General features: G+C 34.7%; 1 protein-coding gene and 1 long non-coding RNA gene across 2 annotated transcripts; one reads left to right on the top strand and one right to left on the bottom strand.

Moving 5' to 3' along the window:
* The first annotated feature begins 1,537 nt into the window (after positions 1 to 1,537).
* LOC114287446 (uncharacterized) lies at positions 1,538 to 20,586 on the top strand. The gene is made up of 5 exons (XR_014331613.1): positions 1,538 to 1,918; positions 5,462 to 10,563; positions 15,568 to 15,654; positions 15,803 to 19,746; positions 20,313 to 20,586. It is a non-coding gene; the product is annotated as an uncharacterized LOC114287446 (long non-coding RNA).
* On the bottom strand, positions 15,388 to 22,958 carry LOC114287445 (ABC transporter B family member 11). Its single transcript, XM_082873014.1, has 13 exons — positions 21,908 to 22,958; positions 21,054 to 21,469; positions 20,898 to 20,952; positions 20,606 to 20,781; positions 20,284 to 20,505; positions 19,937 to 20,175; positions 19,204 to 19,729; positions 18,747 to 19,020; positions 17,749 to 18,638; positions 17,384 to 17,650; positions 16,960 to 17,223; positions 16,551 to 16,844; positions 15,388 to 15,941 (listed from the first exon to the last, which is right to left on the bottom strand). The coding sequence occupies exons 2-13, from the start codon at positions 21,321 to 21,323 to the stop codon at positions 15,588 to 15,590; spliced, it is 3,831 nt and encodes a 1,276-aa protein (XP_082729140.1). The 5' UTR covers positions 21,324 to 21,469; positions 21,908 to 22,958; the 3' UTR covers positions 15,388 to 15,587.
* Positions 22,959 to 23,190: the final 232 nt, after the last annotated feature.

Raw genomic sequence — 23,190 nt, 5'->3', positions numbered from 1 at the left:
TTTTAATAAAAAATATGTTGGAAAAAATTATCTATGACTTTATTTTATTTTGTTCTACTAAATCATTTTTCTCCCAAATTTTTTCCCCAACTTTTCTTCCTTTTTTTCTCTACTTTATTTTCTTTTCCTTGATTTGTCCTAGCTGTGCCTGAGCTCTCTTTATTTCTTACTCAGACTTCTCTATGTTGCTCAAATTATCGAACGACCATCGTTGATAGTTCTTCCTCACTAGATTATTCCTCTCTTTACTCCTGTGTCTTTGCAATAGATCCTTGAACTCGTCATTACTCTCTCTGTCTATTTCAACACTATTCATTATGATGATATTTCTCTATCTACTAAGTACATTTATCTTGAAACTCAAGCTCTTTCACATTAATATGTCATACATACACAAACCTTTGGCTGTAATTATAATTTGAAAGGTCTTGTTATTATCAATTTGTACACGTATCATAGAACTATTGAAAAATGAATATTACGCATTTTGTTGTACGGTTATGCTATCTCAATCCTTTTTATCCCTCAAGCATTTCTATCGTTCCTTATTGTCACTGTAGATGTTTTTGATGTTCCTTATCGGAAACGACACCACCTTTGATGTCATTTTCACAGGCGATAAGCCCGTCCAGTCTCTCTTTCTCATATTTCATTTCATCTCGCTTTACTGGTTAAACTTCTCTAACTCTCGTTTTCTGTTTCATGGCTTTAAGTCGTTGATTAAATTATTTAATAATTTTCATTACATTTTGTTTTCTCAGTATCATGAGAGATCTCGGTTGGTGATTCTAGGATTTTTAGTGATTTGTTAGTCATTTTATGATAATTGTTTTGAAACTTTGTTGCCTGATTATGATATTTGTGGTCTATAAAAAAATTAAATATTTTTGCTACATCAATTAGTTGTATTGTTATTCATTTTGTGATTGATGTTATGAAATTTTATGAGTTGGTTGTGACATTTGTAATTTGTAAATTTTTTGATTATTTTTATTATGCCAATTAGTGATGCAGCTACGCATTTTGTACTCGATGTTATTAATTTTGTGAGTTGGTTATGACATTTGTGATTTTTAAAAAATTTATATGTTTTTGTTACACCAATTAGTGGATAGTCACATAATTTTTGGTTATTGTTACGAAATTTTGGAACATTTTTTTTGAACAGCAAAAAAAAAAAGAAAAAAAGATGAATATTTGTGAACTTAGTTACAATATTTGTGATTTTTTATAATTTTAAATAATTTTGTTACGTCAATTAGTAATGGCATTATGTATTTTATTTTGTGTTTTATATTACAAAATTTTGTGACTTAATTACGATATTTGTGATTTCTAAAACTTTTGTGACTTAATTAGTATGGTTATATATTTTGTGATTGATAAGTAAAATACTTTTTTTTTTTATTAATTTTACTTAATAAAAATAGATGAAAAATTTATATTAAAAAAAAAAACAATTGAAATATAAATTAATAGTTTATTTTATTATAAAACTCTATTCATGAATATTTTTATTCCAAAAATTTGAATTTTATTATAAAACTCTATTCATGAATATTTTTATTCCAAAAATTTGAAACAATCATCCAAATTCTACCAAAATCAAAATTCCCATATTAATTATTTCCCCAACCCAACCCAAATAATTTTGTCCAAAAATTTGAAACAAACATCCAAATTTTGTCAAAATCAAAATTCCTCCTTAATTGTTTTTTGAGAAATCCGTAGATGCCTTCTTCAGCCCAAACGTTTTCAGAAATTACTCTCTCTCTGTCGTCGCCGCTGCCCATTGCCACCGCCGAGACCTGTTTTGCTTTCGCCGCCGCATCCTCCGCCACGGAGAAAAGCTCTCAAAGCTGTTAACGAAGATCTCTACAGGTTCTCGCCGGAGCTCCTCCGCGCCAAGCACCGAAGAGTGAGTTTATTCCGCTGCCCTTTTCTTTTCCTCCTCGTTTTAGTTAGCTACATGCCTCAAGGTTTGTCTCTCTCTCTCACTCGCTCTGCAACTTGTTTCTCTCCCTTTCTCCATATCCATTCTATGAAACCCTAGACCGAAATCCCCTTCTTCGAAACTGCCCCTTTCACCTCTGTGAACTCACTGCGTTGGTTTATAAAATTAGGAAAATATGATTTGAAGAGGTTTAGGTTTTTATGTTTGTTTGCTTTGGTAGTTGTTTGATTCTATATGTATATATATACACTTGAAATTTGGCTTGAGTGTGTGAAATCTGATGTGTGGGTAATTGAATTTTGTACTCATGTAATGTAACTGATATGAGACTGTAATTTTTTATTTGTTTATTGAAATCTGTTTATTTTTCTAACAATTACTCTTGTGGTGGCTTGATTTTCCTATGAGAAATAAAATTAAAGTAGCTTGGGATGTATTACCTTTAGCAATTTTCTGGGAATTGTGGAAAGTGAGAAACAAATGGATATTTTGATGTTTCTGTATAAACCCATTAAGGTTTTATAGTTCACAAGCTCACAGACAAAAATTGGATAATGTAAGTTCATCAAGATGCATTCAGAGAAGTTGATGCAATTCAATTTGGAATGGTTAATATTTGTTCTTGTAGAGCCAACTTATTTCATGGAACTAATTGATTTATTTAAAAATCCAAGAAGACACAAGAATTGTTATATATAAGATACCTTTAGCAATTTTCTGGGAACTGTGGAAAGTGAGAAATGGATGTTTGTGTAATGATGGTCATCCACATTGGATCAAGGTTCAGGAAAGAATTATTTCAAATGTGCCTATATGATTTAAATCCAATAAACATTTGAAAGTCTTCTCTCTGAATGACTTTATGTTCAATTATCAGAGTATTAAGGATTGTGCACCTCATTAAATGTACATGTCATGTACACCTTACTTTTAAACTATTAGATATCTATAAATTAATCTGAACCATAATTTAATTAAAAAAATTGAATACCTTCTCAACCGGTTACTTTTTTTTTGTTTCCCTTTTACTGATTATGCTTCCTCCCTCCCCACAAAGGCTCACATTGTTTTGCCAAAACCCTCATGTTATTTGGTCCGAAACTGTCCCGTTTTCAGACACAACTCCGCGGTCTTGTCCGCCCTAGAAGACCATCCCGCGAAGTGCATCTTTTTTATTGATTGTTCCATATCTATTTTCTACATGTAAAAACTTTGCCTAAAGGTATGAAACTCTCACTACGTCTCTCTTTGCAACTCGTTTCTCTCGCCTTTCTTCAACCGTATTCTATGAAACCTTAGACCAAAATTCCCTTTTGTTAACCTTATTTCCTTTCCCGATTCTTTTTTCCCTTTCTTCAAAACTGCCTCACTTGGAGTGGTTGGTTTCTAAATTTAGGAAAATATGATACGAATAGCTTTTGTTTTTGATGTTTGTTTGATTTGGTAGTTGTTTTGATTCCATATATATAGATATATAGTTCAAATTTGGCTTGGGTTTGTGAAATCTGATGTGTGGTTAATTGAATTTTGTACTCATGTAACTGATATGAGACTGCAATTTCTTATTTATTTGTTGAAATTTGTTTATGTTTATAATTTTTCGTTTCTTGTTATGTTATACTTCTAATATTGGTGTTTTTGGGTTATGTTTGAATGTAATATTCCCCTTTTGGATTAATAGTTGCATATTTTACGTCTGCATTTGAGGATTTTTATTTGATTGATATACAATTCTTCTCATGATTGGATGCTGTTATTGCATTATCTATCCACATATTATTTTAATATTAATTTTATATTTGTTTGGAATTCCATCAGATTGAGTAGGGGTCTACGTAACATTCAACTAAATGTAACACATAATGAATGGAAAAACCAATGACATTCTATATAAATTTAGAAAAAAATATTCTTTATTATACCAACATCCGCAACACACCCAATGTATAATATTAAAAAATCCAATGGCTTTCTGTTGTCCCGAATGAAGAGTAAGAGATGAAGAATTTATAGAATAGTGATAAAATGTAAATCACATTACTGGAGAAGAGAAAATTGAATACATAACAACAAAAAAAAGTTTCAGAATATATTTTGCAAAATATTAGAATTTAACAATTTTATTAGCTGTCATTATTAGCATCATCAATGATCTTCATAATAAAATTCTGGAATTTTATAAGAATATGATATCTATGATGCTCAAATCAAAACATCTGATTTCCAAAAAAGCTTTATGAAGATCAGAAAATCCAATAACAACAATCACATAGTCAACCTAATTAAAAGCAACTCATCTTCCTCTTTGACATAGAAAATTACTAGGAATGCTCAAATCAAAACATTCGATTTCCAAAAAGGCTTTATGAAGATCAGAAAATTCAATAACAACAATCACATAGTCAACCTAATTAAAAGCAATGCATCTACCTCTTTGACATAGAAAATTACTAGGAATGAAACGAAGTTATGCTTTTTAAGCCAGAAAAAATACTTAGAAAAATGTATAGAATTTTAAATGGGTGGATGAGATTGATAAAGGGTGTGGTCCATATCACATCAAGTTAAATCTATACCTAACATTCAAATTCTAGGAACTTTTCTACATACAAATCATTTATGTTAAGCAAGAATTATATCCAAAGCCATAGTTTAGTTGCTATCATTTATAATTACTCACTATATGATATATAGCTTCATGTAACTATGACATATGGATTGATGCTGGCTCAAATCATTTGGAAAATACACTACCACATTTTTATTTTATTTTAAATTTTTTTGGAAAATAATAAACTAGCATAAAAGAAGAAGAAAATTACGTGAATGTGCTTTGCTTTCTATGATGTTGAAACCATCATATTTCCTTAATGTTATGTTTGGATCATGGACTTAGCCAGGGATTTGGAAAGGGAAAGACAAAAGGTGTGTCGAATGTAATTATAGTTCATTGACATTTCACCCACCATTTCCCAGTTTCTTTTCAAATCTCTACTCATATCCATGATCCAAACACAACATAAAGGTTCTATCAAGATCAGAAATAATCCAAATCCAGTAGTCCAATAGTTCAATAGGTCGGATACAAAGTTTTCAAAAAATAATTCAACAGTCCGTCCATTTAGAAGCTACTCAGCTTCACCTTTGACATAGGAAACTACTAGAAAATTAACCGAGTTATGATCTATCAAATAATCCAATAGTTCATCCAATCAAATATTTTTTTTATTTTTTATTTTTGTATATATTTTTATTTAATTTTTTGTTGAAGTGGCCAAACGGTTGGCTGTGGTACATTTGTTTAAGTGTTTATTTATGTAATGGTTATTGATACTTTGAACAAAGGTAGTAGACTTTCATCTTCGTTATTGCTTTTGCAGTTTGTTAATGCCAAAAGATGTGGAAAATAATATTTTTTGTACATAGATTCTTTATTTTCTCCCCATAATCATTATTTTCCTTAAGTATTCTCTTCTTTACTAATTTTGTTTCAATGTTTTGTCATAGGTCCTCAATTTCTCCATCTTAATGTAGAAGTAAAGCTATACCTCCTGCATCCCTTCCTCCCTAGCGGTTGCATTAGCAGGTCTGCTTTTTAATTTATTTGCTTTTAATTAATAGCAGGGCACTAACAGGTGTGCTTTTTTTTTTATTTGTTTATTTTAATTGATAATAAATTACTTGCGGGTGTACTGCCTTTTTTTTTTTTTTTTTTTTTTTGAATTAATAGCAGGGCACTAGCGGGTGTGCTATTTTATTTATTTGTTTCATTTTAATTGATGCTTGCTTATGTGTTTTTGAATTTATTTGCTTTGAATTGATAGCAGGACATTGGTGGGTGTGCTTATTTATTTGTTTGATTTTAATTTATAGCAGGGCACTGGCGGGTGTGCTTTTTTATTTATTTGTTTATTTTAATTGATAGTAGGCTATTTACGGGAGAGCTGTCTTATTTTGAAGTTGTGTCTATAATAAAAGGGATCCTCTTGCTCAATGCATGCTATCTATTCATTTTTTGTGTCATGGGGAAACAAAATTTTAGGTATACTTGATTCTCAATATTCCTAACTTAAGAGAGAGTGATAAATGAAAATTATTCAAACAAAACGTTATTTACACCTTGCCTTTAGGCACGGGCATACACTAGTTAGTGTACAAAATATATATAAAACGATTAATATATACAATAAAGGTCTTTTGAGGTCGGAGAAGTTGAAGGGTGTGACTTTCAGGACCCTTGCTTACCGCTATAACCCACCGCTACTCACAAGTGAATCTTGGGCTGTGAATAGAGCTTCTCTTATATTAACACTATTCTTATTATTTGATTTTATTATTTACATTTATTCTATCATTGATACTTTAGATTCATAATACATAATACTAATATATGAGCACTACAAAATTGGTTAAAGGTCATAATTTTTAACTGTGACCTTGAACTTTTAATCTCAGTTTTTTTTAATACAAAAACTGTGATGAATGAGGGTGTGATTGTACAAGTTATATCATAAAGATTTTGCTTTTTAATTTGGCCAACATGCATACCATATAATTTAGATATATTGAAGCTTAGAGGACCTTGTAGGACAAAATATGTACTTGTCCGAGAAGTAGTTCAGCAACAACTCAACCAGCAGACCAGACGTCAATAGCTGTAGTGTACTCTATCGCTCGAAATATAAGCTTTAGATGTAAGTGGTATTGGGCTCTCCTTTTACTTGCCAAAAATAAGGAATCAAGCATTTCAACCAATATGCAAAACTAAGAGAGGAGGGGGGGGGGGGGGGGGGGAATTAAAAGACATAAAAGAACATGCCAAAACTTGACAAATTCCAGAATGAAGTTGTTATTTGTAAAAGAGTTAATGAGGTGGTGGGGAAATAGTATATATGAAAGGGCACCATTACTGATGGAAAAATATGAAATAATTACAATTATACATGAGGGGTTATAGAGCTCTAGTAAGTATATAGCATGTTAATCAGGATATAGGTTAGAGTGTAAATCCTTTGGAAATTAGGCCAAATGTTATAATTTGCATATGGTACACGTCCCAAAAGGGGTGTAGTAGCATAACCATACATACCACACATAAACCCATATAAATACTAGTTTGGAATGAATCAATAAATCAAAAACCCCAAAAACAAAAGAACAATAATTTTTTAAAGGCATTTCTCTATTTCATGTATCTTCATGCTCTTGTTGAAAAAGCAAGAAACAACAAAGAATAAGGGGAAAGAAAAAAGAAAAAAGAAAAAGAAAAAGAAAAAGAAAAAGAAAAAAGAAAAAGAAGAAGTAAATAGTCAGTCTTAGTGTCTTTGAAGTTTGAGGGCTTTGAATGAAAATAGGTTTTTCTGGAATCAAGTAATTTTGATATTTTTTTTATTATTTAATGGAAAATTAGGATGGATGTATTTGCTAGTTTGATGTGCGGTGAGATGTGTTATTTGTCATGAATGTTGGGGGTAATCCTATCATCACTCTATTTCAAGCCAGATGATTTTTTTATTTTTTTTATTTTCTTTATTAATTTGCTTGTGTTTATCATTGTTAGTGTGCTAAATTTAACTTACCTTCTATGTCTTAGCCTGTGCTCATTGAAGGTTTTTGTTTATTTCTCAATTTTTAAAAAGCTTTTGCATCACATATCCTTATGATTTTGTTGACTTTGTACACGAGCTCTACAAGTTCCACCTTGAGGTACCATTCCAAGAAAATGGCATGGCTAACTAGATCATATGGTTGGGAGCCCCATCTCAGGTAATCACATGTCTAACTACAGTTTAATGGTTCTTCTAAAGAGGGAAAGAAAATTAAATTCTAAGTTTAAGAGTTCAAATTCAACTAAATTGCATAAATTGACAATGGAGATTATAGTCAACAGTAGTTTACAATCACATTTAGAGTGCATTGTAGTATAAGATTTCAACTGTAGATTAAGGTTTACATCTTTGATGGGGCTTGAATATCCAAATAAATCAAAGACCCCAAAAACAGAAGAACAATAATTTTTTATAGGCATGAAGCGTAAATTTAGTAACAGTAATAATGAAAGCAAAGGAGAAGTGAAGATTGAGAACTAAGAACTGTCTAAGAGTGAACATTTTCGTTATTTAGGGTCGATTATTACAACGACTGAGGAGATTGATGCGGATGTGGCCCATAGTATTAAGGCGGGATGACTTAAGTAGAGAAGTGCGTCTGGGGTACTGTGCGATAAACGAATACCCACTAAACTAAAAGGTAAGTTCTATAGAACGGCTATTAAACCAGCGATGTTGTATAGGACGGAATGTTGGGCAACCAATAAACAACATATAGATAAGATGAGTGTTGCTGAGATGAGGATGTTAAGGTGGATGTGTGGCAAGTCTAGAGAAGATAGAATTAGGAATGAGTGTATTCGAGAATAGGTAGGAGTAGCACTGATAGAAGATAAGTTGAGAGAGAATCGATTGAGATGATTTGATCATATTCAACGGAAACCAACAAAGGCAGTAGTGAAGAGATGCGATGCAGTGGCAGTAAATGGTAGTGTTAGGGGACTGGGTAGACTTAGATTAACGTTGGCTAGCATTGTAAATAGATATATGAATCTACTTAATTTGACTAACGAAATGGCCTTTGATAGAGCCATGTGGAGAAGAAGGATTCTCGTAACTGACTCCATTTGATGGGGTTTAAGGCTTGGTTTGGTTTGGTTTGGGTATTACACTGTTTCAAGTATCTTCATGCTCTTGTAGAAAAAGCAATAAACAACAACAATTATTTAATATAATTTTTAAGAAAAACAAAATAGTACATTCAAAGTTAGAAGAACAAAGACTACTTTTAGTCCAAAAAGCCTTCAAATGTATTTACAAATTGAATAAAAAAAGAGTCAATCAAGAATAGGAAAAAAAAAAAAAAAGAAAAAAAAGTCAAACTCTGCAAATGCAATGTGTTTAATTAGTAACGGCTTCAAGACTAGGGGGGAAAAAAAAAAGTCAACTCTGCAAATGCAATGTGTTTAATCAGTAATGTCTTGATTGACAGGCCATTAAAACATTTGTCTAAGGCCACCAACATTGAAGAGGCCCCAAATATTTATATATTTGAATAGACTACATAATTGCTTCGTTGACATGTCTTTCTCATTTACTATTAGTTTTTTTCTTTTTCTAGCTAACTGGTGAACAACTATGACTTAGTTAATTGGGATTTCCTATTCTCATTGCTTTCAAATTTTGGCTATGGATCAAAATGGGTAGACTGGATGAAGGAATGTGTAACTGCTACAAGGTTATCTATGCTTGTTAATGGATCTCCAATAGAGGAATTTAGTCCACAAAGGGGCCTAAGACAAAGGATCCCCTATGCCCCTTCTTATTTAACATTGTAGTTGAAGGGTTAAGTGTATTACTGTGAAGGACTCATAATCAGGATTTAATTAAGGGGGTGAAAATTGGATCTAATGATGTTGCACTTAACCACTTACAATTTGTAGATGACTCACTTCTCTTTTGTGAATCTAATGTGATGGAAGTTAGCAATTTAAAGAGAATTTTAAGATGCTTTGAAGTATTGTCTGGGCTGAAAATAAACTACCACAAAAGTGTAGTTTGTGGAGTGGGTGTAGCAGAGGATTCCTTCGATGATTTTGCTTAATTATTGAATTGCAAAGTGAAGAATCTGCCCCTACAGTATCTGGGGTTACCTCTAGGGGTAATCCAAGCAGAAAAGCCACTTGGAGATCTGTGTTGGAGAAGATTAGGAGCAAATTAGCTGGATGGAAAAGAAGGCTGGCTTCATTAGCTGGGAGGCTTACGCTAATTAAATCTGTAATGTCTTCTTTACCCGCTTATTATTTGTCTATTTTTAAAATGCCTAATGGGGTTGCTAAAGAAATAGAGAAGCTACAAGCTACATTTCTGTGGGGTGGCTTAGAGTTGAAGAAGAATGTACATTTGGTTCAATGGAAGGAAGTTGCAAAAAGTATGGTACAAGGGGGTTTGGGGATAAGGAGAATGAAAGAAGTTAACACATGCTTGTTGATTAAATGGTGGTGGAGATTTGGTGTAGAGAAAGATGCCCTATGTAGAAGAATTGTTTGCAGCAAATACAAATTGGAGGTGGGTGGTTGGATGCCAAATATAGACTTCACAAACAATTTCTCCAGAGTGTGAAATGACATTGTGTCCATTGCAAACCAAAGTAATATCCTACTGAGGTTTTACTTAGATAATTGTCAAATAAGAGTTGGGGATGGCCGTAGAATAAAATTCTCGTCTGACAGATGGTGTGTTAACAGGAGCCTAAAAGAAGAGTTTCCTATTCTATATAGATTGGTTGTGGATGAAGGGGTGTCCTTGAACTCAATGTCAGTGATTAAATAAAGTGCAGGTGATTGGGAGTTTCAGTTTAGAAGGCAGCTTCATGATTTGGAAAAGGTGGAGGTTTTAAGGACCAAAACTTTGTTATCATCAGCTCCCGTATCTAGGCCAAATCAGGTTGATAATCTGTTCTGGGCAGCCTCAAGCACAGGTGTGTTCACGGTGGCATCAACATATAAATTCATCCAAGCAAGTTCTGGGCCACCACTCTTAACCAGTAAATTGGTATAGGTAAAGTTTATTCCCCCCAGAGTGTAGTTCTTGGGCTGGTTAGTTTGGAAGAGAAGATTGAAGACAACTGAGTTTCTCCAAAAATAATACAGGCAAATAAACAAGCAACAAGTAAAAGGTCTCAATATACAAATTAAAAACTCAAAAACTGTTTTTGAAAATTCCAAACCAAATATTATTTTTCTTTTACACATTATTCAGTTAAAATTAGTGTTGGTTTTATTTGTATAGATTTTTTATTTTATTTTCTTTATTTTGTTGAAAATGATGATATGTATCGATAAATCCTAATCCAAACGCATCCCATCCCATCAGGTGCAAAACATTAAAACCCTGCATGAGTTCTAGCAAGAATATCTGTGGCAGTGTATCCAAGAGGATGACCAACATGTAGCCTAGCTCCACTTCAACAACAGTCAATGGAACACCAAAACCTCATCAAAACAAGGCAACTCACAAAAATATAATAATTTGACAGTAACGAGCAAATCAAAATTGCATATGTCAAATATTAATCAATCCAAATAGCTTAAATTGAGCACTTAGCAGAACCATTGAGATACACAACTATGCGAAGTCATAACATCCATGTAATGCAGAGGCAAAAAGACCAAAGATGACCTGACCAGTCATGATCTATTGATTCTAGCAATTCAATTTTATATGGATTATAGAATCTTGTGACCCTGGCTGCTACACTTAAATTTTAGGAGATCAATAAAATTACAGTTGCAAACAACTTTAACACAAAAGAATATTGCTAAATAATATACTTGGTGTCGCAATGTGAACTATCTGAGAAAGAATACATAGAAGGTAAATAGATCAAAGAAGTAAGCATTAACTGTGTTCACAGGCTATGTCAGTGACTGTAGAGTGTAAAATACTAGATTTAGTATGGGTAGCTACATCACTAGTTAACTGAAAACTTAATAGGTAACAATGTAAATATTACTCATTCCAAAATAAATAGCACCTATATTAAGAGTCATACAAATAACCAAGTGACTTGTAGCATTACATCAATTGCAAGCTTCAATAGCAAATACTCAGTTGGTAGTACAAAGAAACGGATAAACCAAACGAATATTATTGCACCAAAAATTTAATCTGCATCTGTTACTCAAAATAAATGATTGGTTTTGGGTCTCATGATGTTTTTTTTGTAAATCTCTTATACGTTATGGAATCTGCGAAAGCCTTTCTTTTGGATCATCTTTATAGATTAATCTCTCATCAAATAGTGAACAAAAACCAATGGAAAATGTTATAAAACAAACCTTAAAATATACCAATAAACCAAGTAAATTAATTTTTAATCATGAAGATTAGGACACACGTACATCACTATGAAACTAATTCTATAAATGTGATGAAAGAGACCTTTAACTGTCAAACTTTTAGTAAACATCATGATACCCAACTTTCATTCACCCCATTTGATATGTAAAAGTGTATAAACACACTCACACAAATATATTGATAACCATTAACAAGCAAGCTCTCCAAGGACACAGAACTAACTAATCATAGAAAATAATCTTAGCCATCATATACAATTAGACTGTGGGACCTGTCATTAAAGAAATTGTTAATCTGTATTTTCTATAAGATTGGTCGACCTTTATTTTCTGTCTCTAGACCTAATTGATTTGATTCTCTCAAAACCGACTAAACCCAAAAAGTCTCTGCCGTGTTGCTCTCTCTCTCTCTCTCTCTCTCTCTTAATAATAATCAAGAGAGACATGAGTGTCACCCAATTTACAGATAAATAAATTTTGTAGCTTAAAAACCAATAAAATTTTATTGGTTTTTAAAAAGATTAAAATGTAAAAAGAAAACAAAAAAACAAACAGAGAGCTAATAAATTCCCAGAAAACACAGAAACATACAGAAACAAAAGAAACAAAGGATAATTTGGGAATGTAATCAATGACATTGCTGATTGTAGATGGAATCAAAGAGAGATAGAGAAAGAGTCAATAATTGGATTAAAATTTTTTAACTTTTTCAAAGGAAAAAGCTGAGAAAATAAAACTTATTATTAGATATTCATTCTTCACCGTTAGAGTTTTGAAATCAGAGTGGCACAGCTATAGGCTACAAATGTTAATTTTGATTGAGAACCAAACTTAATATCAGATATTCAATAAGGGTTAGGATTTTCAAATCAAAAGCCCTAATGTAAATGAAGTTTAGAGTTAGAAACAAACCTGAGCTACAGAAAAGATCTCTTGGAAAGATTCGATTAGAATGGAAGCAACTAGTTCTTGACGTCGAGAGAGAGAGATTGTGAAGAAGATGTCAACACTGAGAGAACGGTGGCCCCGACTCCGACGGGGCTGGTGGTCTTCGGCAATGGCTGAAGCTTCAGCTATGGCGGAAGAGAAGAGGGAGAAGAGAAGAGCAAGAGCAAGAGAGGGAGGCTAACTGACTTGGGACCCCTCGACTGACCCCTTGACTGATTTCCTTTGCCCTCTTTTTGGTAACTGGTTACACCGGTTGCCAATTCAAAATTAAATTATTAAAATAATTTAGTTATGAGGTAGTTATGAGATAATATGGTATATATGAATAACTAAATATAACAAAGTTATGAGTTAATATGATAATGGTTATGATCTATATGATATTGGTTATATTATAAAATCACATAACCTCATAACTGATGTATGGTACATCTAAATGTACCATAGCATCACCCCATATCTGATACTGTTATTTAAACGCGCCTCCTACACCAACACATATCTGATACTGTTATTTTAACACGCCTCCTACACCAACAAGCGTGCATACACAATGGTCAGCACCTTATGGCTTATGGAAATGATAATACTTAGATATGGGACAGGACATTGGAAATCTAGTAGTCCAGGAATAAGAGTAAAATTAAGGTCCAAAATGAATGCGCAGAAATTAAATATTAATAACAACTACCCCATAATCACCAGTATGCTACTTTTTTAGTACTAAAAGAGAGAGACAGAGAGAAAGAGGGCAAAGGAAATCAGTGTAACCAGTTACCAAAAAGAGGGCAAAGGAAATCAGTCAAGGGGTCAGTCAAGGGGTCAGTCAAGGGGTCCCAAGTCAGTTGGCCTCCCTCTCTTGCTCTTGCTCTTCTCTTCTCCCTCTTCTCTTCCGCCATAGCTGAAGCTTCAGCCATTGCCGAAGACCACCAGCCCTGTCGGAGTCAGGGCCACCGTTCTCTCAGTGTTGACATCTTCTTCACAATCTCTCTCTCTCGACGTCAAGAACTAGTTGCTTCCATTCTAATCGAACCTTTCCAAGAGATCTTTTCTGTAGCTCAGGTTTGTTTCTAACTCTAAACTTCATTTACATTAGGGCTTTTGATTTGAATACTCTAACCCTTATTGAATATCTGATATTAAGTTTGGTTCTCAATCAAAATTAACATTTGTAGCCTATAGCTGTGCCACTCTGATTTCAAAACTCTAACGGTGAAGAATGAATATCTAATAATAAGTTTTATTTTCTCAGCTTTTTCCTTTGAAAAAGTTAAAAAATTTTAATCCAATTATTGGCTCTTTCTCTATCTCTCTTTGATTCCATCTATAATCAGCAATGTCATTGATTACATTCCCAAATCATCCTTTGTTTCTTTTGTTTCTGTATGTTTCTTATCAATATCAAACACTAGCAGACAGGCTAAATGCTTCAGGTCAATGCATACTCAATGTTGGAAGTTTCCCTATTGGTTTGCATGTTTGCCAGTATCATTTTCGGTTGTGATTTTGACTTGGTAATTCAGTTGCTCCAACTGCAATAGAATAAGAGAACAGACAATGCTTGAGTTTGTAAAATACTCTAGCAAAAATAAATAAAAATACATGAATATAACTACGGGTACATACGTAATATAATATCGATGCATCAATCACAATGTGGGAGCTACTCACAGGTCATCATTATAATGGCTACTGCAATTCCCAGAAGAATACAAGGCATTTTTACAATTTGGAGAATCTAAATTCTACAACCAAATACATGTCATTTTACTCGCACTATATATTAAACAAGAATTCTGTCCAGTTCAGGCTGGCAGCCATACTACAGTCTCACTTTTGATGATTTGATCTGTTAATTTTTTCGGCTTCAATGTATAGATCATCCACGCACCCAAAAAAAAAAAAATTATATTAATCTACACACCAAAGCAAAAAAAAAAATCGGCTTCAATGTATAGATCATCCATGCACCCAAAAAAAAATCATATTAATCTGCACACCAAAGCAAAAAAATTTAACGGATCAAATCATCACATTAAGGCCTGTACTGAGTCCACTGCCCAAATTGAACTGGTCTAGTCCACAATGGTTTGGAGACAAGCCCAACCCATTGAACAACTTATACTCTACAACAAAACACCCATTCTCTCTCATTTCAATCTAAGGAGAAAGAAAAATGAATGTTTGGATTTATGGCTTAAATTATTTAAATTTTGAAATTATATTTCTTACCCATCAAATTAGGTTTTAAAGGTTACTGATTTTGGACAACCTCTCCAACTAGAGCACATTAGCTTAATTTAGAAACTCTAATGTAGTAAAATAAATGAAATTGGTAGTTTAATAATGAAATTGAAAAGTTATGATAGTTTAAGGGATAGAAGTAAAATTAACCCAAAATTTATTTGGTAACACTTCTGTTTTCTGTTTTTTGTTTTTATTTTCATTTTTTTTTTGGGGTTAAACTCTAAACAAAAACTTGTTTTTTTCCAAAAATTGTTTGTTCTTAAATAGTACATGAAAATTAGTCTAGAATGCTAGCAATTTAAGTTGTAACAACTTACAGTGAACTGTGTTCTTCAAGTTAAAGACTAATACAAAAACCTTTTCTTCCATGTGTTTTGAAAGAAAACTCACATTACAATCACATGATACTTAAAAAGAAAAATGCACACAATAGCGAAAATAGGAATGATCTTAGTCATTAAGCCCATCTTATACTAATGGGATACTTCTTTCTTAAAAACATGGACAGAGTAATACAAAAGTAGCTTTCTATGATGAAGCACTTGTGTGTAGGGCTACCAAAGAGGCATAAATTCCATCATTGATATTCATCAAGGTATCATGCTTTCCTTTCTCTGCAATGACTCCATTTTTAACCACAGCTATTAAATCTGCATCTATAATTGTGGATAGCCTATGAGCCACCACCACTGTGGTTCTGTCCACCATAACTCTATCTAATGCATCTTGAACCTCCTTCTCAGACTCAGCATCAAGAGCACTGGTAGCCTCATCCAGTAGTAATATCCTTGGAGATTTCACTATAGCACGGGCAATCGCCACTCGCTGCTTTTGCCCGCCAGACAACTGGATCCCTCGCTCTCCAACGACCGTGTCATACCCCTGCAATTCAAAATCTTGGAGATCAAATTATTCAGTTGACTCACATGTCACCTAAGTTTAGGTAGAAAACAAGCAAGTCAATACTGGTTATGCATTAATACAATCCAGCCCAAATTTGCCCATTTAATAAATGGATTTAAGTAGGTTGGGTTGAATTGGGTAGGGGTTGGACAAATCAACATGTTTACTTTATGAGGAGGTGCTGATGGTGGTCGGGTGGAGGTCATGGTAGTGGTGGAGATGGAGGAGGTGGGGTAGTGGCGTCGTGGTGGTGGAGGAGGAGGTAGTGGTCATAAAGGAAGATGTAGTGGTGTGGTGCTGCTCCTTAGTGGTGGAGGTAGTGGTGGGGTGGTAGTGCTGCTAGTGGTGTTGGTGGTGGCTTCCTTGCTTCTTTTTTACCTGAACACAATGGGTACCCATTTCAACTCATTGAAACTCAATTTTAAATGGGTACACAAGATTAACCCATTTAAACTCATTTATGGATATGGATATGGATATGGATAGGTTTAAACAGATAACATTGTGCAGATTTACAATTTCAAGTTAAGTTTGCGATCTCTAGAAGTTCAACAACTAGTTAGGATTGAAGGTATGTAGGGATTTAACCTGTTGTAAACCACTAATGAACTTGTGAGCATTTGCCAATTCTGCTGCAGCTATAATTTCTGCCTCCGTTGCACTGCTTGCCTTTCCATACGAAATGTTGGCTCGTATGGTTTCATTGAATAAGACAGGTTCCTGGCTAACCAGCCCCATCTGTTGTCTTAACCATTTTAACTTAAGCCTTTTGATTTCAACTCCATCTAGGGTAATCTGACCCGAATTAGGATCATAAAATCTTTGCAACAAAGATATTATTGTTGACTTCCCGCATCCACTTTCTCCAACCAGGGCAACAGTCTGATAAAATGAAATTTGCATTGTCAATTTTTGATATTCAAATTTGAAAACTTATCAACATCTGGAACTTAAGAGAGGTACATACTGGATATGAAAATCAATTATGACAAGTTACCTTGTTAGAGGAAATGGTCAAGCAAAGATCCCTAAAAATTTGAATATTAGGTCTAGTGGCATACTTGAAACTGATATGCTGAAACTCAATGTCTCCCCATACATTTTCTAATGTTGTTCCGGAGTCATCACTTGAGTCTATTTTTGATTTCTGATCTAGAATAGCAAGGATAGAAGCAGCAGCACTCTTAGCTCTACTTAAATCCGGAGCAAGGGCCACGGATTGCGATATACTCAAGGTTGTCATAGTGAGACCAAAGAAAACCTGCAAACCAAGATGAAGAAGCCAAGATTAACAATTAAAGAGAAGCCATGAACCATAAAACCAATTTGTCTATTCAAGTATCACAAAATACTCGATGTTGCAAATCTGGAACAATAATATGTGTAACTGACTTGATACAAGAGATTGTAAAAGGCTTTACTCGAAAAACTGCAGCAAAGTCCATCTTGCCAGCCTCAACAAGTCGAGCTCCAGCATAAAAACAGGCTGCGTAGACTAAAAACAGTGAGAAAATGGCGAACCCAAGACCTGCCCCGCAAACTAAACCTTGTCTTATTCCTGCCTTCATTGGGCCTTCACATTTCATTTGGTACAGCTGCATCACCTTCTCTTCAGCAGAGAAAGAAGCAATTGTTCTAATACTCCCAACTGCATCACCAGCAACCTGACTTGCATCCTCGAATGATTTCTGGGAGTGCATTTACAGCTTTGGTCGTTAGTCAAGTTGGTCTAATTGGATTTAACATGTAGATAATAATATTGCACTGTTGAGAGTTTGGAGCTAACCTTTGCATCAGCACTGAATCCACTCAAGAACTTCGCCTGCATGTATCCATTAAGTCCTATTAGAGGCACCGTGACTAGAATAATAAGAGCCAGTAGCCAGTTTGCTTGGAAAGCAATAACCAAGCCAGCAATTGCTGTTGCAGCATTCTGAACAATCAAAGCAAGTGAGTCTCCAACCAAATTTGTCACAAGGGTAGCATCCCCAGAAAGCCTTGCACTGATTTTACCACTTGAGTGCTCTGCTTCGTCAAACCAGTTTGTCTCCATGTGAACCAGTTTCTCAAAGCACATTAATCGAATACGTTTTATTAACCTACATCCTGCCATAGAAAAAAAGTATGTTCTTACCGGTGTTGCCAATAAAGTTGCCACACCAAGCACAAGAAACATTGATGCCCAGAATTTTGAATCCTTTCGAAGCTCAGGAGGTGGCTTGTAAAAGATTTTGATTATGCTGGCAAGAAGTAGTCCAAAAATTGGCATTATTAAACCATGGATCACTGCAGCAGCTGAACCTATAATCAATATTGGGATTTCTGGCTTGTTCAGATAGGCCAACCGGCAAAGTGGGACTTGTGGGACCACCGCCTGCAATGTTGCTGAAGCAGGAGTTGTGGGTTCTGCAGTTGTTGTCTCGAGGAAGTTGATTGCAGTGGGTACACCAAATGAAATGGAGAATGAGTGGCGGCTACTGTTGCCAATTCCAGATGAACCTTGACTTAAGGATCTCAAGGACACTTGCTGACTTGAATGTCTTCCAGAATCCACAATGATTTCTGGTCCATCCCAATCATCTGCATTTTTTTGTTCTGAGTCTTTGCTAAGTTCTTGCAAGCGTGAAAGCTGGCAAAATGCTCCTTCTGGATCCTGTACTAACTCAGAGTGCAAACCTGATGAGTTAAAAGGGATTACCATTAGCACATGTAACAAGGTTACAAAGGCCAGGCACCTGTAGTGCTGCAACTATTAAGATAATACCAGGAAGAAAGAAAAAAAACCTTTTTCAACAACTTTTCCTCGATGAATTACAGCAATCATGTCTGCATTCTTCACTGTCCCTAAGCGATGGGCTACAATGATGGTTGTTCGGTTGATCATAACCCTTTCCAATGCCTCTTGCACAATCTTTTCAGATTCGGCATCAAGAGCACTTGTAGCTTCATCAAGAAGTAGAATCCTGGGGTCTTTCAAAATAGCTCTTGCTATAGCAATTCTCTGCTTCTGACCCCCAGACATTTGAATTCCATGCTCACCAACCATTGTGTCTAGTCCCTGAATACATTAAACAGAAAGCCAGAAAGGTGAAAGAGATTTTTTATTTTATTTTATTTTTCAAATAACCAAAAAAGGTGAAAAAAAAATCCTGTTTAGGGGAGCTAATTTTTAATTTAAGTCCTTTCTCATGGATCATGAATTTACAACTCAATGTTCTAGATTGAATTTATTTTTATAGACCTGGGGTAGTTTATCAATGAACTTAGCAGCATTGGCAAGCTCAGTAGCAACTTTAATTTCTTCAATGGTTGCTCCATCCTTTCCGTATGCTATATTATCTCTAATGCTTGAAGTGAACAACACAGGTTCCTGGCTAACGAGACCAATTTTTCCTCTGATCCATCTAAGCTGAAACTCCTTAACATTGATACCATCTATAAGAACTTCACCAGCTTGAGGATCATAAAACCTTTCAATCAAGTTGATGACTGTTGACTTTCCACTTCCACTTTGTCCAACCAAAGCAACAGTTGTTCCCCTTGGTATTGAGAGAGAGAATCCACTGAAAATAAGCTCATTTTGTCTTGCCGGATAACTAAAATAGACATCCCTTAACTCAATATCCCCACAGATATCATCCAATTTCTGTCCATTGGTGTCGTAAGGATCTATCTCTGACTTCCTATTAATGGTCTCAATCATTTTGAAAGCTGCAGCTTGTCCAGAGGCAAATGCACTGAGGCAGGGTGATACATGCCCCGCAGAACTGCAAAAATCGAAATGGTATGCAAGTATTGTAATCTTTCTCCAAGAATCAATGTCACATTCATGCAATGGATGCATAAATATATGACAAAAGATCAATTTTCCAAGCACAACAGATCACATTGGTGAGTGACAAGGGAAAAAAAAAAGAGCGAAGGAAAAAAGAGAGAATTAAAAAAAAAAAAAAGGAGGGGCGGGGGCGACTCACAAAGAACCAGTCAACACAGCAGAAATGACAATCATTACTCGTCCTCCTGTATAGCCCTTGTCTATTATCATTTTAGCACCATACCAAACTGCCAAAGCATAACTGCTGCACCAAAGAAACATAAATACACCAGTACCCAAACCAAGAGCCAAGCCCGCTTGCACACCAGATTTGTAAGCTTTAAGAAGAGACTTCTTGTATTTATTTATAGCTTGCCTCTCCCCTGTAAATGATGCAACCTGAATGGGGAAGTTTATCCATTCCATAATGAGAGAGAGAGAGAGAGAGAAGCGGGGGGGGGGGGGGGGGGGGGGGATGCTAGATTCTTCTCAAGCAACTCTACTTACAGTTCTAATTGAGCCAATTGTCTGTTCAGCCACAGTTCCTGCTAAAGAATATGCTATTTGTCCACGGGATGTCATCTTTGCTCTAATAATCATCATGATGCCAGTAGAGATGATAATAGGTGGAACTGAAGATAGCAAGACAAGGGTGAGAAGCCATCCCTTGATCAAGGCTAGTACAAAGCCTCCCAAGAATGAAGCTACCAGCTGTATGAACTTTCCAACCTGTAGCAAATACATGTAAGGAGAGGAGAAGAGTATCATTTCGATTTTTGTAATAATAGATTAATGCTAATAATTTTGGTCTTCGGTGTCTTAAGCAAACCTTTTCACCCATGGCATCCTGAATGAGAAAGGTATCCCCTGACATCCTACTAATGATTTCTCCAATGGTAGTTTCCTTGTCAAAATATCCAATTTCTTGTCTCAATATAGTTCTCAAGTATAAACTTCTAATACGCGCAGATTGCCTTTCCCCTGTGACCATCCAACATGCCACCTCTTTCCATAACAAATATAAGTTTCTCAGTTTCTCTTGGTTTGGTTTAAACAGCTATATACACTATGTAATTATGATATACTAGATTAGACGTTGGCACAAAATCCAAAGCACTTACGGAAAAATGATGCAAAACCCGACCCCAGGGCCAAGTAAACATACTTGAGAGATACCTGAAGATAGGTTTATATGTTAGCAGCAAGCCAAACACATAAACTTGATTGACTAGAGTTCCAAAAAATTAGCAACGATTTTGTTTTAAGCTATGTGTTACCTTGGAAACTTGATGGACCACTTGTTTGGTGTTCACAGTTTGTCCGAAGGAATCAATTAACTCTCCCAATAGCACAGACGTAAGAGGCATGCAGATGCCATTTCCAATAGCAGCCATTGTTCCCACAAGCATTAATACATAGTCAGTGAAGTCCGCAAAGGAGAACAGCTCGTATAATGGAACAGTATTGGTGACTTCCTTTTCCTTTTGGATCTTGTCTAAATCTTGTATACTGCCACTAGAATTTTTCGTGGTTTTCTCTCTCTCCATCCCTGGTGGTGAATGTTGTGCCGATGCTGAGGTCTTCACTGTATTTGTATTTTCATTGAAGCCACTCTCATGGTCATGTTGTTGACGACTTGTGTACTTGTTCTCCAACTGGTAGCTGTCACTACCTTGGATATCTTGAATCACAGCTGTGAAAGAAAAGTGGCTATCTGAATCAACAACCTACTTTTAAGCTATGTTTGGATCATGGATTCGGCGGGGGATTTGTGAAAAGAAAGGAAAAGAGAAGAGAAAAGTTTGGGGGGGGGGGGGGGAGAAGATAGAAATTTTGTTAGCTTATTATATTTCATTCACTTTTCATTTCCCTCCACAAAACCCACTTAAATTCATGATTCAAACATAGCTTTAAAACTGTAGAGCTTTGAAAGATTACTAAGAAAGAAGAAACTGAATTCTAAAGATATCTGAATATGAATGAGTACTTCAGCCAAGAATGCTTCTTGAGTTCATTGAAATGAAAAAAACATTAATGAAACAGAGTTACTCCTTGATTTTAGTATGGTTATTTTTCTTCAAATTCAAATAATCTGAAGTAAATAGAAGATGAATGGAGCAAGAAATTTAACTTGAAATTCAGGGTGCTGCTTCAAATTTATTCCTCACAGCCTGCACAGATATCCCACAAAGGTAGTAGCTAGCTTTGTCATTAAAAGCCACACAAAAAAACTTTTAATGAATGAAACAAGCAGATGCAAGAAACAAAAGAGGAAATACATTGGATTTGACTGGATTGGATTGGATGGAGATGAGCTACATAGGACCATCATGATAGGGATAAACAATTATAGAAGATCATGGAAATTCAAAAGATTCATATCATTCCCAAACAAACCTGAGTAATTAAAAAAGAAAACAATCCAACTTTATAGCCACTTTGGAAACTCGAGAAACTTACAATACAAGGGAAGTGGCTGGCAGTTCTGATGGATAGGCTTAATATCAATTGTTTAGCTTTAGTCCTGACATCTTAAGCTTTTGGGAATGGTGATAATTTAACATGTTGTTATAGCTCAATTCTTGCAATTTGCATTCGTAAGTTAAACCCTCAGTCACAAAAACTAGAGTTGGCAAATATTAGTTAACTGCAATAAAATGAAGGATTGAGTGAAATATAAACTGGTATCAGAAGCCCCATAAACGTTACAACTCACCAAGCAGTGTGAGTTTTAGTTAAAAAAATAGATAGTATAAAGAAGTTGAATTTTCATATAGTCATAATAATGTGGTGTTTTGCAGTGAAACATTTAAATTCATTCACTTATTAAAACTCTACATATCAAAGGTTTGTTTACTACCTTTCCACACTGAGTCTGAGGTGCAAGACTCAAAATACAAAGTTCTCCTGCCCCTGGTATCCAAGCTAGCCACACAACCTCTTTATAAACAAAAGGGAAAATCTATGATATGCACCCGTAAAGAGTGCACATTGTAAGAATGGCCGCTTTTTTGTGTCAAATAAATAGGTGAAGCCAAAGCCTTCATACTTTGTTGCACATCTACAGTGCACATTTCAACCTCAAATCATTAATTGACTTGTTTATTGATGAGCTTGATGATGGAAATGATGCACAGCATTTGTTTAATTAATTGGACAGATATATGCATCACCCTATATGAGAAACACTCTGCTACAGTAGTCAAACAATAAGAATAACATGATGGCATTGGCAGCTAATTCCCCATATCATGGTAGTTACGTTATTGGTAACCATTAAATGTCTGATTTGGATGGCAAGTTAAAATTATAAGATCTATGCAAATTTGTTTATTCATGTAAAAGTATACCAAAACAACCATCTTCTTCAAATTAGTTTGTACAGCGATGCAGCATTCTTTAAGCAATATTACA

Source organism: Camellia sinensis, chromosome 6 (genome assembly GCF_055761805.1).
Source record: "Camellia sinensis isolate YWXY chromosome 6, ASM5576180v1, whole genome shotgun sequence".
In the NCBI taxonomy this organism is placed as follows: Eukaryota; Viridiplantae; Streptophyta; class Magnoliopsida; order Ericales; family Theaceae; genus Camellia; species Camellia sinensis.
This window is presented reverse-complemented; position numbering and strand designations above follow the sequence as displayed.